This window comes from Aedes aegypti, chromosome 2, assembly GCF_002204515.2.
Source record: "Aedes aegypti strain LVP_AGWG chromosome 2, AaegL5.0 Primary Assembly, whole genome shotgun sequence".
Taxonomy (NCBI): Eukaryota; Metazoa; Arthropoda; class Insecta; order Diptera; family Culicidae; genus Aedes; species Aedes aegypti.
The window spans coordinates 28841894-28861912 of NC_035108.1; the positions used below are offsets into that span (position 1 = coordinate 28841894).

Here is a 20019-nt window from a genome sequence, read left to right on the forward strand (position 1 = left end):
AGGAATCACTAGATCTTACCGAGATAAATGCAAGGTTGGGTTCATAGCCTCCACGAATTCACACATAAGATCAACCAGGTTCATTCGTTCCTGAAAAGAAAATCAAAGCAATGAAATGATTGACCAGTATAACCAGCAGATTGATTGTACATTGTAATCACATGTATTGTTATTTGAGTACAAAACACTGATTTGATTTTGGAATTGATTTGAATTTGGAAAGAAAATCAATATTTAGGGTGCTATTTGGACACTTCCCAGATTCACTTTGGCATGGGGGGTTCCTATCGTCCGAATTGTTGTCAATACGACGCATATTGGTGCCAAATATAAGCTCAGTAACTTTAAAAAAATCCCACTGCCGAAGTAAATCAAAAGAACCAATAAGTAAATGTGGTTCTACTGTCTATTTCATGCAGTTTTTTTTTCAACGAAAATGCATTTGTGATGACATCTTCTTCGTATTATTTTTTGTATTATGTTTCCACATATGCAAAAATTGCCCATTGTCAAAGAAAGCTCTGAGTCAATAACTGTGTAAGCCTATGAACGCTTTCTAATGAACAACTGAGAAACTGAGTCTGTCTCAGCTGGGATGTGACGCCAAAAAAAGATTATCACGCAGAGAAAACAATTTTAAAATAAAATATATTCTGTATCATTACAACAATATATCTGTATTATTTGCCGGCTTATAATTGCCTTTCATTGTTTCAACAACAACTCGTAATTTGGTTTAAAAATATTTATTGTTGAATTTGACAAGTGGATTTACTGTGGAGCAACAAAATTATTTTTTGTTTCAACTCTTTCAATTTGTTGCATTGAAATAAAACCTATCGTTTTTGAAACAAATAACAATGTTTTTTGATGTGATAATGTTTTTGTTTGAAATAAAAACTCATTTTTGTTGGTTCCAGTCCCCTGAAACCTCGTTTTTTTTTTAATGAAATAAATTACAACAATCGCTTAATCCATACCTAAAAAATAATGCGCTCTCGGGCTAGGCATTGGATATATACAGGGGATAGGCAAAATGATTGAGATAGGCAAAATTTTGCCCAAATTCAAATGCTTATAACTTTATGAAAAATGGATGAAATTGGATGCATCTGGAAGCAGTCGACGGCAAATTTGGTCCAGTTTTATGAACTTCCTTGGCCATGCATATTGGCCACTGGACACCGGAGATGTTCCGGATTTTCTGAGGTCATGTCCAAATGTCATTTTTTCTGTCGCTTCTATTTTTGTGCGGTGTAAAGTTCAATAGATGTTTGCAATTTTCCTAGAAACTAGAACTAATAGGAAGTTGAATGCCACTGGACGCATTAAGATTGGTTGGAAATCTTCAGAAATATGACCATTTCCGTAAAACTGGTTCTTGAAAGCATGGTCAGTCATGTTTGTATTTCCAATCATGTTAATATTATACGGAGCTATATCCAAGCGGACACTAACCTTAAAAATGATGATTCCTGCAGCATATTCAGAACCATTAGATGCACAGACTACACTATAGAAGGTTCCAAGTACCCTGGGGGAAGTGGTCAATTAGGAACATATCCGGAACCCAGGGTTGCGATGGATCTTCTTCGTGAACAATGATCGACGCATCTTCGCGATCCAACATTCGCCAAAATTCATTTTTCATTTTTGCGTCACGAAGAGCATCGCAAAAAACGAACGGATGCAACGTCGAAGAAGCAAAATGAACACACCGATAACTGGTTCGCGAAGCCTCTCCCCTCGTAGGATTCATTTATCCACGTGCTGTTCATTCTCGTGATTCATTGCAAGGTTGCTTCTTCTCGTAAAGTCAAGCAAACACTCCACGCTAAGCCAGCTCCACGCAGCGCATGTGTTACAACTACACAGAATGAGGCAACCAATGCAGAACTGGCTGACTGAGTAAAAATTCTGAGTAGGTCGCACTAATTCTGTGAGTTGCCGACGTTTTCGCCTTCGGCTGTCCGAGATCGATGGAAAGGGAACTGTCAATGATATCCCGCGTGGCAGCAAACAGTTGGCCGTTGGTAAGATGGGGAGTTTTCTGAGATGTTTTCAAGCGAAAAGCCGGAAGGTGGTCGCAAATGCGAAAGTTTTTTCCCCATTTGCTTCCGCTTCGGCTATTGAAAATGAAAAAATCTCTGAAAATCTTTAAAATTGGAATGTTTTTTTTTTAATGTTTTCAGAAGCAAAACAAAAATGGAAACGAATTCCGCATTCCAAGCATTCTTCCTCTGTGCGCAATTCACTCATTCAGTTTTGTTTACCACCGTTTGCACAAAACTGGCCCCTTTGCACAGAATCTATGCTGCACGAAAAGAGGCCAATTTTGTACGCTCGGCACTCATTTTTGAGCGGAGCAAGTTTAGCGTGATTGTTGGAAGCCCACATGAAGATGATCGAAATGAATATTTTTCTGTTCTTCGCGAAGAGCAGGCGGCGTGGATCGTACCGTTCACATTACCAAGCGATGGAAAATCACCCGATGATAGCGTCGGGAGAAACAGCGATCCGAAAATGAAACACGAACGAATGAAGCGCCCGAACGGTTGTTTGTGTTTATTCGCAGATTCTGTTTTGATGCCTACGAAACTTCATCGTGCCTCGCGTTTCCGATCGTTGTTCAGCAACATTGCCGGAACCATATCAATATGGGCATCAAACTTCATGATTTTTAAAGGTTATGCTTTCCGAAGCATTTCCAGCATCACCGGCTGCCATGACCACTTTATAGTAGGTTCCAGGTGCCCCGGGGAATGTGGCCGATTCGGAACATGTCCGTTCATCTGTTTAGAATCACATTCTACCATAAACAGTAAGATCCATGGGACTTGGAAAATTGCGATCATTTTCAGAACCACATGATGTAATAACCACTCTATAGTAGATTCCAGGGGCTCCTAGAGATGGAGCCAATTCGAAACATGACCTCATCCCCCAGGGCCCATGGAACCTACTATACAGTGGTCGTATAAATAAGTTGCGCTGTAAATACTTCTATTAGCATCACCTTCAAAAATCTTGATGTTTATACCCATATTGATGTGTTTTCGGGCATGTTTTGGATTGGCCACATCCCCCGGGGCACCTGGAACCTACTATAAAGTGGTCATGGCAGCCGGTGATGCTGGAAATGCTTCGGAAAGCATAACCTTTGAAAATCATGAAGTTTGATGCCCATATTGATATGGTTCCGGATATGTTCCTAATTGACCACTTCCCCCGGGGTACCTGGAACCTTCTATAGAGTGGTCTGTGCATCTAATGGTGCTGAATACGCTGCAGGAAACATCATTTTTAAGGTTGCTGTCCGCTTGGATATAGCTCTGGATAACATTTACATGATTTGAAATACAAACATGACTGACCATGCTTTCCGGAACCAGTTTTACGGAAATGGTCATATTTCTGAAGATTTCCAACCAATCTTAATGCGTCCAGTGGCATTCAACTTCCTATTAATTCTAGTTTCTATGAAAATTGCAAACATCTATCTAACTTTACACCGCACAAAAATACAAGCCACAGAAAAAATGACATTTGGACATGACCTCAGAAAATCCGGAACATCTCCGGTGTCCAATGGCCAATATGCATGGCCTAGAAAGTTCCTAAAACTGGACCAAATTTGCCGTCGACTGCTTCCAGATGCATCCAATTTCATTCATTTTTCATAAAGTTATAAGCATTTGAATTTGGGCAAAATTTTGCCTATCTCAATCATTTTGCCTATCCCCTGTATAGAAAGCGTTGTGTTTGGATGGGCATCTAATTCTTCCGAAAGAGGTGCACTTTGCGAAAAAGGACCACGTGATTATTGAGCTGAAATTGAATTCAGGTTAACTTCTGCGTTCATGAGTCTTCTCATGGCGTAGGGGTAACGCGCCCTAACTAGAGATCAGGGAGTCGTGAGTTCGATTCTCACTGAGAAGACGTGTGACTTTTTCGCAAATCTTTACATCAATTTGTCCATCTAATCCAATTGCAAATTATATGTAATGTTTAGCTTTTCGGTAGTTGTTAAACTTCCACTCGGCTGGTTAGCCGTAAACCACGATTCATAATTAAAAACAAGTATGGAAGATGAGGTTTATCCACTCCGCGACAAAGCAATAGGACGAAATCATCAGCTCGTGTAGGAGTTGACTGCAATAATTGAAAATACTTTGGTGAAAACAAAAATTGAAAAGAACGGGCAAAACTTACCATAAACAGCTTAGATTCTAATTTATGGATACAACGAAACTGTGATGAAAAATCGATGACCTGAACTACTTAAACATAAATTTTCTGCACGTCTTGCACTTTGGTTTAATTCAACGCACTAGAAATATCCCCAGTCTCGCCGTTTCCAATCTAAACCAAAATGGCGGGCCAGTTTTTATGGTATACACATGATTAATTGAATCAACAATGAAAGGATTGAAACAAATAAAGCTATCATTTGATGTTAAGTTTTTCTTTTGTTGTTTCAACAAATTTCTTGTAAGGGTTGCTTCAACAATATTTGTGTTTTATTCTGATAAAAATAATTGTTGTTTCAACGCATTTTTTTAATTGCAAATTATTGAAAACAAAAATAATACTTATTATTTTGAATAGCTGTCAATTCTCTGCGTGTTGGAAAAACTACCAAATGGCACTCTGAATAATAACCGGTTTAACCTGTGGCTGAAAACCTCATCAATGAAGAAATAATGAAAAATCTGCCTGATTTTCTAGAGAAAATCTCGGGCCGAATCTCTGAAAATTCTATACAAGAATAATCGGAGAAATTATTGCAATATTTGCTAACTCTTCCTGAATTAACTTTTTTATAATCCTTCTTGAGAAATTATTCTAGGTTCATTCGAAGTGATTATGCTGCAGTTATATCTGAAATATCTGCCAAACTCTTAGAGAAATTCTTATATGATTAATTGGAAAATTCCTCAAACGATTTTATCCAAAAACCCGAAAAAAACCTTTTTGGGTTTGTCTGGAAAAATTGTTTAAAATATTCTTTTATAGACCTCCCAGAGCAACAGTAATTTTCGGAGCAACTACAGCGTACATTTCTGAAGGATTTCGATTTATCATGGAGTGCTGAAGGATTTACTGGACGAAGATATGAAGAAATTCCCTTTCCTGAGCATCTTTTGAGAAATTTCTGGACGAATCTCTGCTGGAGACATGTTTGAAGGCATTTCTGAAGGAGTCCCTGAATGTACACAGCTAAAAATATGTTGTAAATTTCAGTTTATTTTCATGCACATATTTGGAGCATCAAAATAAACTGAAATGTCAACGACAAATCGCTTACACAGCGTAACAAAAATGACATTTTTACGTGTCTCAAGGATCAAATTATGTGTCTCTAGTAGATTTGGGGTTGATGAATCTGGTGCCATTCTCAGAAATGTTCCAGCACGTCACAATTTTTAGCTACAGGTCGCCAAAGTTGTATAAAACATAGGTTTTATTAATGTTTACATGAAATTTAAAGTACAATTTATCATACTTTTTTGTAATCTAATCCACCAAACATGCAATATAGAACTTGAACTTTCATTTCAGACATAATTTGATTGAAATTGCGCGATTAAATTTCGATTTAACCGATTTTTTCAACATGCTTGCAGTCTCCATACAAAATTCTTCGTTTCTTCTATATGGCAAAATACAACAATTCTCTAAACGATCAAAAAATAACTTTTCTGTATCGAAAGTATTACAAACTTTGATGATAAGTATTGTTATACACATAAAGTTTGAATTCTGTGCAAATTAAGCCAATATATTACCTTACAAGCTGGAAAACTTGCATGCAAGTTGGCTGAAATAGTCATTTTTTGCATTTTCAACAGTGAATATCTCAAAAACTAGACGTGCTAGCAAATTTCTGAAAACGGCAATGGATTCAGCAACACTGAATTAGGTGAATAGCGGTATTTTGGTGCTGGAGACAAAAACGTGTTCCGCAGTGTTATTATTCAATCGAATACACTTCAAATTTACACGATCATGTAACATTCAAGCATCTTTAGTTGAAAATTGAATGAAATGCTGTAACAATAGATTAATTTGATTTACTTTTACTATCTTCTTCTGTTTGCGCTACATTGAAATTTAAATATTTTTATCTGTGTATGGTCATGGAGATATCTCAGGAGAAATCATAGAAGGAATAAATGAAGTTGTTGATCGAGGAATCTGTGAACAAGGTTTCCAGTATTTAGCCTTGGAATTCTGTTCATGGCACCGTAATCTGGGGTCACATTGATCATTTTTTACATTTCTTAAATTTCTTATCTCACAATGCAAATGTTACTAGTTTTATACTTTTAAAACAAGTACTGGACCCTACGCTCGTGAGTATATACTATATCTTGTTTTTCAAAAGATTTAAGCATGTTTAAATAAATGTATTAACATTGATAACATTTTAAGTGATTTTAACATTGGTAACATTGATCACCCATGTAAACAACTTTAAATAATATTGGAAATTTAATTACTTACTTAAATCAAGGCCCCTGAAGCCGAATATGAAGACCAAAGTTTTACAAGTCATTTAATTTTTGAGTTATTTCAATATTAAAAACACCTTGAATCGCGGAATACGCTTAGAGGTGGTCAAATTCCTTAGAAAATTCTACATTCCTAATAGTAATTAGTTAATGTTGCCTAACTGAATAAACTTATGGAAGATTTGTCGACGTAATCGTTTTGGGCGAAGCCATATTTAGTACCAACCGAATTTTCCTTGATCATATCATTAGCAGAATTCTTTTTTCAAAAAGTTGACAAATTTATGCATGAACTAAACGCAATTTTCGCAAAAACTTCAATTTTTATTAGCTCATGAATATAAGAAACAGAGGCACCATTCATGATTGAAAATGTGCCATCAATAAATGTTTATTTAAACTTATTACGAGATGAGTCATTCTGATCAATGTTACCCCGGATTATGGCACCACACATTTATCAAGAGATTCCTTTATGAATTTATCCAAGTAAGTATTCAACGATTTTTTTTGCAGATTTGGTTTAGGCTTTTTATCAGATTATCATATATGCAAGGATTTTCGCACATTTTTTTCAGAAATTCCTCCATGGACATTTGTTTAGTAACTATTTGTTTTTAAGTAACAATTTAAAAAATATGAATATCCGAAGGAAATTCTAGAAAGACATTTGTTTAGTAACTATTTGTTTGTAAGTAACAATTTTAAAAATATAAACATTCGAAGGAAATTCTAGAAAGAATTTCTAGAGGAGAGTTCCTTGTTGCAAAACCAGGAGAAATCTATCGAAATGCTTTACAAAAAAACAAAAGAATCTATAAAGGATACACTCACAAGACGCGACGCGAGACTGGACACAACACTTATTGTTCTTACAAACATATAAAGGATTTAAACATTTACCTTTTTCGTCGACCGGTTTCGGGTTCGATGTTGCCCATCTACAGGACGATGTCCAACTGATTACATAGAAGAGAACAAAACAGCTTCGTACTTTCTCCAGTACACGTCAGAAAGAGATAACACCATTTGAAGTCCAGTTTCGTCAAGTGAAAAAAATCGTCTTGTGAGTGTACTATAGTTCTTACGTTAGCACAAAATCTTAAAAATGAGTTTATAAAGGATCATAGGGGAATTTACGTATTCTTGGCAGTCTAAGTAGATGCCGCTCTTCTTTTGCAATTTTCTCGGACATCAGCAGGCAAATTACGTTGCTCAATCCTCTACCGATTCACACGGACAGAACTGTTGAAAGCTTTTTGGCAACGTTTTTACAACGCTTCGAACAGGTCTTGTAAGTTTGACTATTGTTGGCTGCTTTTTCATAAGAACTACATGTGAATCTCTTCGGCAGCTCTGAATCAGCCACATTTTGAGGCGAGTTCATTTGAATTAATCACATCTTTGGCGAAATTGTTTGTTCAGTCTCGGAAATCCCGTCAGTGGGAAGCTGATAGAACAAAGAATCATCTGAATGTTTTCATTGTTTGTTTTGATAGAAAAATACTGTGTATTTGGCGTTTGAAATTTGGTTGCCGATAATAGTCGAATGGTGCCGAAGCCGTAAATTATCCTATGTACTCAAACAACCGCATATAATAGCCGCCTTTTTCAATCGAGAGGTCCAGAAATATAACTTGTTCTATTATCCAGGCGAGGAATTATTTCACAACTCGAATGTTTAAATATATTTCAAAGGCAAAAAATTGTCACGAAAAAATAAACAGTGGGATTCCGTTTTTGTCATGCTCTATTTTTGGTACCCCACGATGTTGGCAACAAAATGGGTCCGTTTTTGGTAACATTTGTGAATACCATTTAAATTTCCATTTTTTTGGAAATATTTTTTTTTTGTTCGAGTAATTTGCAAAGCAAGCCAGTTTCACGCTTAGCGCATTCCAGAGCTCAATTTTCGCCGACATTCTCAAAAACCTCACCAACTTCTAGCAGTACCGTATGCGCTTATTTAATGCCAGATGGTCGTGTGGCCACAATGTTTCATGAAGTAATTAATCTCTATAAGTATCTGATCTAGAGTTCAAAAATATTTTCTCAGGAGTTCACGCTGTATGACCAGCCCACTTGAGTATGCCGGTAGGTGATACAGTTAATGAAAATCAGTTTTTTTTTTCATATTTGGAACTAGCAGCATTAACACAAGAAGAAAATGTCTATAACTCGCACATAGTTTTTAATCCGTCTACCATCTTCAGCTACTTTTCTTTTTAATTGTGGAATTATATGCATTGCGTATGTAGAAATATACCATAGGAATAGGACTTACAGGGTGTCCATTCAAAATCAGTTTTCCGATACCCGGATTTTTCCCGGATTCGATAATTTTTCGTTTGACGAAAAGTTTTCTCAGACTGGCGGGAATCGAACTCACACTTCATAACGAACAATAAGCCACATACACAATACTCATAAATATGACATGAGATGGCACAATTTTTTTTAGCCGCTAGTCTATATGGAAGTTCAGAGAAGTTTTGAAATAATATAAACAAATAGCTAACAATGCAATAAACAAAGCATATCTAAATTTGAACTATATTTCCATTAACGTGCAAAATTCAATAGCTAATTCATTAACTTCTAAGAATGTTTTCGCAATTATGCGTTAGACGTGGCCCATGACTGATTCCTGGAAACATTTTCCATCTGTTTAAAACTCATGTTGTAGCCAAGGAGAGATCTTTTTAAAAGAAACAATATTCTGTCAAAAAAAATATTGTTCTTCTATGACGCTGGCTAAAATTTTTGACATAAATCTACAAAGCATCTTCCAAGCAATGTGGCCGAGATTCTTGTCAAGAATTAAACAAAAGTCTTCCCAAGAATACCAAAAAGACCTCAATTTAATTATCCAGCAAAGAACTTGCCATTAAATCACGAATGATTATACAAAAAATGTGTTGGGAATGAACTGTAAATCTGCAGAAATCCATAAAAATATTATCAGGGACCTCATGAAAACATTGTCCCAGTTCTAAGACAAGTCAAACTAGTTATCCAATAACTTCACCATAAATCAGTATCATCAGCAACTCCAGAAATCATGCCAAACGAAATTCTTAATGATTTTTTCCAGGATAGAAACTCCCAAGAAATTTGCCAAATATTTGTTTGACTCAGATTTTTGCCAACTTCTACAAATCTAATAAGAATTTCAAGAAAAATCATCCAATGGTATTTTCTAGAATCCTCATAAGCAAAATTCAGCAATCAAGTTTCTCTCAAAGAAAATTAAAAAAAAAATGGTCTATTTTCGACTCGATTCCCGTTAGGACTCTTCATTAATAATGTTTAAAGGATCTTATTGATGTTCCATAAAATCTCCTTTGAATTTATTCAATACCATCAAAACTGTACAAAATATTTCACAAGAATTCGGTAAGAATTGTTATAGAAAAAATGTACTCAACAACTCCCCAGGAAATCAACGATTACTTTAAAGCATTTTGATTAAAAAAACACTAGAAGTCGTCAACTATTTCTTAACCAAATCAGTTCAACTAGTCATGATGCAAAGTACAAGTTCATGGGCAGCCTTCTGTTATTATTTTTTTCAAATATTATTTGGAATTCAAACAAACCAGTATTCCCATGTCCGAAACACATATTTTCCCGGTGTGTTCTCCAAATTCCCGGATATTTCCCGTATTTTTCCCGGCTATCTGTAATTCCCGGGTTTTTCCCGCTTTTCCCGGATTTCCCGGATGGATGGAAACCCTGGAATTAAATTTCATTGCGTATTTCAAGTAAATTTGTATTGAAAATTTCGATCGGAGACTTGAGAATTTTCAGTAAAATCGCAGCGGAATCTTAAAATTCTAAGTTCTTGGGTAGATGTCTCTCTGGTTCTCTAAGCAAGACTCTAAGCAAGAGTTTATGTAGATTCTTAACAAACACCTGGAGATTCTTATACGGCTATTGGAGATTCATAGCGGGATTACTCAAATTCCTATTGAATTCATATCTAAGCTCTAAAACACAAATAAAACTATTTTTTGTACGAAATTATGGGCCACAGTAATGGTTCTTAATTGTGTCTCAGGGGCCTTCCTGAAGGTGTCTGGGTTTGATTTCCGATCGGTCGAGGATCTTTCGTAATGGAAATTTCCTCGACTTCCCTGGGCATAGTGCTTCACCATACTTGCGAACGCCAAAATGGAAACTTTGACAAAGAAAGCTCTCAGTTAATAACTGTGGAAGTGCTCATTGAACACTAAGCAGGAGCAGAAGAAGCAGGTCCTGTCTCAGTGGGGACGTAATTCCAAGAAGAAGAAAAAGTTATGGATCTTGGAATACTCATGCGGCTTGCATGTTGAGCCTCACTGTTCTATTCAATTTTGTAATATTTTTTAGTGGAATTTTTACTCCATAGTTCTATGGAAAATCCTATTGAAGGTTTTGTCAATATTCTGTTCCGAAAAATATTATAGTTTTTGTGTAGAGCAATTAATTTAAGCTGTTTCTGTGTGCCCTTTGACTGTAAACAATCATTTGATATGAGATGCCTTACTATGCAATAAATATAATTTTAAAGCGCCATTTTGAAATTACCTAATACTGTCAAATTTGACGCTTGCACTTAAAAGATTATCTGTTTTGTTAAATTTATGCAACACCTAGAACTGCTTTTGTGAATACGTTTCTAATGAAATTTATTGCTGCTTAGTTACGGCTGGTAAAAACAAGGGTGTCCGTTTATGTTATGTAATGTTCATTGGAAAAGGAATTTGATGAGTTTGTTGTAATCAGCAGCGCATGATCACAAAGTGTAAATTTTAAACATTTGTCGTCCAGAACGTCTACCGAATGTACCCTTTCCATCAACATTCTACAACATCTCGTAACACCTATGAGAGGTCGTAGAGTTCTCTGCATCTTTCTTAAGTAGGTGTCTAATCAATCATCCATCACCATTCCCCAACTTTCGCAAAGACGTGACCAGGACAGCTCTCGACTATTGGAGGATGCGTCAATCTGGTCTATGAGCTAGAGGTTAGTCCCTAATTTTTGACTTTGGTAACGGATGGGATGGAGGCAACCCTCATACAATGCTCTAGGACTGTACCACCTACGAATTTGTGCGACATGCTTAATGCTAATGCTAGTACGTTTGTATACAAATAGTAAACATAAAGCATATAAAACATCATTGATGATGATTCAGCAATAAAATGTGTGGGGAACGCTTTCACAATTGATATGACGGGTCTATAGATTTGAAACATAACCCTATATTTAATCTACTTCGAAGAGGACCGTTCGGAAGTCTGGCCATCATTTGGTTCCATAATGATGAATCGGATTCCGATTTCCACAACTGAAAATTTCGATTTTTTGCCAAAAAATTAATCCCACTATAGCATCAAAAAAACGGTTTATCAAATTTAGAATGTAAAACACTCAATAAAATGAAATTTTTCTAATAATATGTTTTTGAACTTTATAAATGTGATAGAACATGTATCTTCATTCTAAAAATACTGAAGAGCCTGTCACTTCAATAGTAACCAAAATTTTGGAACGATTGCACGATCCAATCTAAAACAGTTCTAAAAGAGATTTTAGGAACAAATTCTAGTTCACAGATTCGAACAACAGTTCTATCAATCTAAGTAACATCAGAAACAGGCTTAAAAATATTTATTTTTAATCTTCATTAAAGATCATAAAAGAGTCTTAATGAAGAGAATTGTGTGGAAATGTAGCAATTAAAGAAAACCCCTATTCGAAGGGGGTCAAGATTCCTAAATTAAGCATGCCAGAACAACCTAGCAAATTAAATTCATAACATGATTTCGATGTCACTCGCCGACATACATATCCTAACGTCAACCCCCGAAAAACCACTCATCACTTACCGGCGTATCCGGACACTTTCTCCCGGCCTTCTTGAGCACCTCGGGGCTGGCCATCACGGCGTATACCAGCGGCGGCATACGGGGACTGCCAGGCGGAATCTGAAAGTAATCAAAAGAGAGAGAGGGAGAGACATAGATGAAAACATGAATTCATGGTAAACGCTATTAGACGACGAGTGTGTGCATTACTTCATGGGACACATTAGAGGTGACGAATATTGAACAGAAGACATTTGTAGTAGCTGCTGCGTCCCAAACAGGTTCGGAAGGGAACGAACGAACCTCTAGGAGGCACAGTGTTTTATTTTGTTGTTTTCGAGCACTTATCTAAGAAAGTTGTTAAGACTTTTCAAGGTTTATTTTTTATCTAGCATGAGCCCTAGATACTTAACTTCATCTGATTAATTTAAGTATTCGAACCCTCTCATCGTGACAACTTGTCTACTTGAAGGTTTCAAATAAAATAAAGAGTTATTGGTTGATGTGGGAATATTATTATTTGAGTTTGGAAGCATTAGGAGAAATCTTCCATTTTTGCAAGTATGAAGAAAAAATATCCAAACTTTTTTGCAATCTACTACAGATGACACGCAGCCTTCAGCTTTTGGCGGAGAGGCTTGTGTCATCCACAAACATGGATTTTTGACATCCCTGAGGTAATTCAGGTAAGTCAGATGTGAAAATATTGTATAACATTGGTCCCAAAATGCTACCTTGAGGAACACCAGCTCTTACAGGAAGTCGTTCAGACTTGGAGTTCTGATAATTAACCTTAAGTGTTGACAGATAACTTTGGATTTTTTTAGCAATAAGTCTAAACCAGTAGAATAACTTTCGAATTTGTTGGAATGAATCAAATTTGTTGCATGAGGCATAAGCAATATTAGAATTTTCATTGATGTGGATCATCAATCTGTTCAACATGCCTTTTCATAAGGTTTACTGATGGAGGAAAGCAAGCTAATTGGACGATAGCTAGAATCTCCAGCAGAATTTTGGTCCGGTTTAAAAATGGGTACAACCTTGGCATTTTTTCATTATTTGTCAGGAAAATTGCCAACTAAAAATACCTATTTGTTAAATAAATCAGCCGAGAATAATAATAACCTCTGAACGTTTCTTGGTGAGGATGTAAAAAATTCCATCATCAGCCCCTGGCTTTCATATTTTTGTATTTGTTAAATAATAATTCACACTTTTTTCCAAATCAGTCCCTCAGAATTTATTGCAAACGTTCTCTTGATTGAGAATGCTTTCAAAATCCTGGTGAGTCCTAAATTCAAATTGTGCGTGCCTCCAAACTGTATAGCAAGTTTTTTTTTAGCTTTTTTCGTAATTAGTTAGTAATAATCCTCTTTCAATGTCAAAATTGCCTTGAGTTTTTTTTTAAATCAAGATTTCAAATAATAAGAAATTTGGGCTCATCCACATTACGTTTCGAAAAATTATTTCACAATACATTATGCATCAAAAACTTTAATACATCAACAAAACGTATCCGAACAAACCATATCGCTTAAATTAAAGGAACACAAAATCAACACAATAAAACAATGTGCGCCGGGGACATGCATTCGCGCAAACGCACGCGACTCGCAGACGCGGACAGAAACTAGCACGGCATTATGTAGGGGTAATTATTTGATATTAAATTAAATTTCACTTTTATGAGTGCGTTTTCCTCAGCGCACCCAAGTAGGAGTTATACGAACCAGTCAATGAAAGAGTCAGACCCCACGAGGAATAGATTCAGTGCACTCGCGTAAACTTTACGACAAACGGACAAAGGTCGTGTTTTGTAAGAGTAACAACATAGAGAGAGAGGAGGAAAAGGTGTACACAATTAAGTGCGCAACGCGTTCACCTTTTTATGGCACAATTTTTTTCATCGTGCGGTTTTTTGCGGTCTTTATGCGGTTTTCGGTGAAGCGTAAATTTATTCTCTTGGTTATTAAGTGTATACGGCATACTAGATTTGACATGACAAACTATTTTTCTTGGCTCAGTAACTATTGCATAATTTTTGCTTGAATCGTATGTCAGCTTTAACGAAATCGTAATTAAACAAATCGAGATCCGGTGCTCGCACCGTGAAGTGAAGGCCAACAACATCCGACTGGAAGAAATTAGATATTCCTATTTGGCAAAACCACAAACCTCAATTCCTTGGCTCATATATAAGGTGCGGCATTACAAAGCAAGATAATGTTGAAGGTGTACTGCCTTAGGTCGATCTCCCATAATGCCGATCCGAAACCTGAATCTGCCGCATATCGGAAATGTTTAAGTCTAGTGTTTAGTATTATAACGACAGCTATCGATGTTCTCTTTTTCTAAAGAGTTCTCATCATATTTATTTGTACTATATTGTAAGTTTTGACAATATTCTGAATTTCGCATATAAATCTAAAGAATTATTATTGTACGTCTATATGATACTAAATACAAGAAATGTTTATATATGAACAATTTCGATCATTATTGGCAAATATCAATCAATCAATTAATTGCATGTAAGGTGTAAGACGTTCCCATGGCTGATTTCTCGCAGATTTTTTGCCACTAAGACATTCACTCATAAGGTGACAATGGTCTTCTGTTGAACAATTGCTTGCCTGCATACATCACATATTGAGGTAGGTCAAGAAATAGCGTTTGAAGTGTACATCAATCATAGCCGTGAAAGTACACACAGAAGGTGCACCAAATCGAAAGGCAAGGTTTAACCCATTCGAGTTTGAATAACGCGAAGGAGAAAGGAACGTAACCATAAATGTATCGAAACTCTATTTACGATATCCTTGCTGTGCAGTTCATGAGACGCTGGGGTGTCGTCAATACATGGGAAGTTCACAAGCAACAGACCTCACTATAATTCAGAAAAATGTTGGTATAAATATATAAATCGACTAATATTTCTAGACAAACATTCAAAGAGTAATGTGCAATTCGTCATGGACACAGCGCAATAAAAATAGTTAGAGTCCACGGCTACAAAGCAAAGCCATGCGGAAGGTGCCTGGGTACGAATCCCGGTTGATTCAAAAACTTTTCGTAATAGAAATGTTCTTCACTTCCCTAGGCATAGAGTATCATCGTACTTGCCACACGAATGCGAAAAATGACAACTTTGGCAATAAAAACTCTCAGCTAATAACTGTGCAAGTGCTCATAAGAACACTAAGCTGAGAAGCAGGCTCTGTCCCAGTGAGGACGTAATGTCAAGAAGAAGAAGAATAAGAAGAAGAAGAAGAAGAAGAAGACTTATTTTCCTCCATGATTGACGTACTACGCCGCAGTCCTATATGTATCACATAAAAGAAGTAGGTACTCCAACTCGTGAACAAACAAAAAATCATCCATTCAAACAGGGGGTGGAGGTTTGTTACGTCTTATCGAAACACTTTGCTGGAGTATTGATACCTACTCGCATTAGCTTTTTTTGTTATTGAATTTTTATCTACAAAACCAAGCCGAAACAAATCGCGAGTAGCTCAACGTTAAGTATCGCGTTTCATTGTTATCCAGCGGCTGGAAAAACGGTGCAAACCATACATAGCATTCGGCACGCTGCACGAGCCAGTGCAATCGAAATCAGCCAAACCAAAACCGAAAACCTTTTTATGTAAGTTAACCGACCAGCACCGAGTACAAACAACCCCGATAACAACAGCTAGACTCGCACCGCGCACAAAGTCAGTTAAAGATATTAGTTTCCATATGTACCTTGGTACAATGAGCAATGTTTGTTTTAAATTATTTCGTTTTGCTCGTGTTTGTAACGGCTCGGGATGGGAGACTCCCAAGCTAGACAACAAAAGAACCTACCAGTGGTGCAACCACTGGTCTAGGGGTCAAAAACTCCCCCAGAGCATAGAAGCTTATAATTTTATTTTTTTAAAAACTCAACACTACAATCACTACACTACGATCTATTGATCCGGGGGTAAGTTTTTTTGACAGTTATATTCTTCTAAGTCGTGGTTTTCTAGTTCATACACTCCTAAAGAGTGTTACAGAAACGAAATTTTCTTGCTTTTCGTGATAAATATAGAGTAAAGTGGGGCAAAAGTTCGAGTAGGGTAAGAGTTTCTTTTTATGATTTCTTGCCCAATTAAAAACAAAACTAATGTCATGGTGGTTCGAATGCTATTCAAGTAAGAGACTTCCACTCCAAATATCATAAAAATCGATTGAGATTTGGATAAGTTATGGCTATTTGTTGTTTTTTGACGTAAATATTGTAATTTTTGGTCAAAATTTCGTTGCATGGAACCAGTTGAAGATAAAATCTTTTTCAATATTTTATGTAAGGGCGTTTCTAGCCCTATCATAAGGTTGCTTTGAGGTGTATTAGTTTTTGCATAAATGCTTGGAAACAATTTTTGGCCCATAGTGGGTCAAAAGTTCGAATCAGCGGGGCAAAAGTTCGACCCATGTATAAACTCACAGAAAAATATGCAAATTGCCTAAAATCCACATATTATCTTCAAATTTAGCTGTATTTGTTTGATTGTGCGAAAACTGTCACAAATATTTTACATTTCCACTTAGTTTTACGAAAAACTGCTATTTTTGAGTATATTACAATTAACCCGGTTTTGGGCCATTTTTTGATGAAAATTTAGTGTGTATTTTTCGGCAAACTTAAGTTTACGGCAGGTGTAAAGTATGCCTGTCATAAAAAAATCGATATTTTATGTTTAAGCCAGCGAACTTTTGACCCACACTAGATTTGAACTCTTGCCCCACTGGTGGGGCAAAAGTTCGTTTAAGACAATCAATTTTGAAACTTTTATAACTAAAAATGGGTAAATGTTTTGACACAAGTTTGTTCAGCAAAATTATAGCCAATATGTTGAAGGTTCACTGTATGGTACTTGTTTTGTTTCAACTGCTATTGTTTCCCTGGAAACTTTGATTATACCACTAAGGTCGAACTTTTGCCCCACCTTACTCTACTGCAGACTTTGAACACGAAGTTTGTCAAACATACATGCATTTCAACAACTGATTGATGCAATATCGGTTCCAAATTCTGCCAAATTTTACAACCTTCAGAGTACGTGAATTGTCAGAGCAGCAATTCTTTGTTTTTAACAATTGCAAAAAAGCTCAAGCGATTGCGTTCCTAAGCTGCAAACTCGCTAGTAATCGTCTGCCACAGGCACGCCCAACCTTTTCGAGCCGTGAGTCAAGTCGCAGAAACAATATTGTGCATAAAATATTCCAATATTTTAGTAAAATTGAACTTTTTCTTTTTTTATGGAATAACAGCTGAAAATGAACATATTAAGTATATGGTCTCGAATAACAGTCACATAATCAAGTCTTGATTGATCAGGCCACAAAACGAGCTTGAATACGTAGGGTATTTTGGAGTAATATAAGATCACCGGTCAAATCATTTTTAAAGGCCCAGAACAATTAACTTTTACAATTTAAATTCAATAAATCAATGATGAAGTTTCAAATACCTGTTATAACCATCAATACAAATGACTACATTACTACAAAATGCAAAGGATTGTGATTTTCATTACTTTCTTCTTCTTTTTCGATCCTCGCTTACTATGCCGCATCTCAATATACAATTTCAAAAGTTCTTTTTGCAGTTAAATCGCCAATGGATGCTTGCGTGGCAAATTTCATATTGTTGTTCTCGTTTGAGATGCGAATCTTAACTAAACGTCCTCCAAATGCGTTAGGACAAAACAATCGAAGTACACCCAGTGCCGTAGCGTGTTGTTGGCCAGGTTGGCGACCGCCAAGTGCGCAAGCCTTCAGGAGGGCGCCAAAATGCGTGACGCATATGGTAAATTTTTTGAAGATGTGTTTTGATTGAAGGTACCTCTTAAGTCAAAGTTTCGAGAAAAAAATCGTTGATAAAAACATGACTAGTTGAAACAGTTTCTGAATAAATTCAAACAAAATATTTTAGAAGCATTCCAACAGATGTTGAGGAATTCTTTAAATGAAAGTTCTTTCAATACATTTTTATTATTTATAAATTTATTAAAGCTATTTTAAAATAGTTCTTCATGGCAATAATTTGTAATTTAAGACAATTTACACCGCCTTCAGCACATAGTCTGCACAGACTGAACAATCACTAACAACACGAAATACCCAGCAGCCTAGTGATGATTTTTTCGTTCGACGAAAAGTTTTCACCGACTGGAGCGGGAAACGAACCCACACTTTATGGCACAATACGCCCAGACGACTGACGCCGCTAACCGCAAGGCCATGAAACCCACAAATCAGTTATGGCAGAAAATGTTTTGGAAAATCAGTAGGTATCTAAAAACAGCCACAAATCGAATGTTTGGACCATGAGAAATAGAAGGAAATTCAGCGGAACCCAAAGACTTATTGGCGAATGAAAAATTGAAATTAGTACATGAACCCTAACAACAGCAATACTTTATTGTTACCCCAAAGAAAAAAAACATTGCTTTAAAATACGTGCCGAACTCCCTAACACCTCAAGAAAGGCATTTTAGTGACAGCATTTTCTGTTTTATTCCATGCTACCATTTTTAATGCAACCATTCAGCGAACTGTTTTTCTTAATCACTATGGTTGGGGTGTTATGAAGAAGCTGTTTTTCCTGCGTCTAACAGTTTTTTCTCTTTTCAAGAGAGAAAATTTTCGAGGATTTCAAGAATCTTCGAATTTAGATGGTTCAATATGATTTGTTGAAGATTCCTAAAAACGACGTTTCTGAGAGATTTGCATCGATTCCTGGATCATCGATTTTATTTTGTGGTTTCCAGCCTTTGCGAGTTGATGCCGAAATTGTGCCTTCAGTTAAGGATGGAATACCAACTGGTGAGTCCGTTTCATGATTTTGAAAACAACCTTTGATTAGTTCGACATTAGAGTTGTCGACGCACTGATAGATATTTTATTTTAACTTGAGGCTACATGAATCTCATCACTTTGCAAGGTGAATCCTGATCATGTAGCTTTTGATCCCTCCCACAAAACTCCTTCCTGTGAAAACCACGTAGATGCAGAGGTGATCTCGGTCTCTAGTAGCAATGGAGTTCACATTACTATTCCTTCCCTTCTCCGATGACCGTAAGGAAATGGCCAGCGCCGTTATTGACATTACTGAGTTTGGAGTCCTCAAAATTGTACATTGAAAATGGTATGCTACTTCCAAGCTACATCAGTTGGTTCCCTATACAATTTTGATTATTACGGTCAATCATGGAGTAGCAACTACGAATTGTACGGTCATCATCTTTGAGTATTACCTTAAGTAGATAACTTGTTCTATTTTTTACACATTTTTATTAACTTCGTTCACAAAAATTCTTAAAGTATATTTATGATTCAATGCAAAAATATTCGAAAAATTCTTGTTTGTTTAAAGAGTTATTTAAGAAATTATTTTTAAAAAATCCTCCAATTTCCTCGCGATGTTTGCGCCTTACGGTCGACAAAATGTGCCTAAGGGCCCATTCACAAATTTTATAACGCTAAAGGGGGTGGGTGGGTGTCCTTAAGATGTTACAGCTCATACAAAATTTGAAAGTTATCCATACAAAATGCGTTACGAGAGGGTGGGTGGGTGTCCAAACTGACCATTTTTGGCGTTATGAAATTTGTGAATAAAC

General features: G+C 36.3%; 1 protein-coding gene across 1 annotated transcript in view; it reads right to left on the minus strand.

Moving 5' to 3' along the window:
* LOC5575484 (putative cyclin-dependent serine/threonine-protein kinase DDB_G0272797/DDB_G0274007) overlaps positions 1-20019 on the minus strand; it is a 28716-nt gene that overhangs the window by 1987 nt on the left and 6710 nt on the right. Inside the window, exons 2-3 of the mRNA XM_021840373.1 lie at positions 12392-12490; positions 20-90 (exon numbers count right to left, since the gene is read on the minus strand). Of these exons, the coding sequence (XP_021696065.1) occupies positions 20-90; positions 12392-12490 (170 nt within the window). The remainder of the gene's footprint in view (positions 1-19; positions 91-12391; positions 12491-20019) is intronic.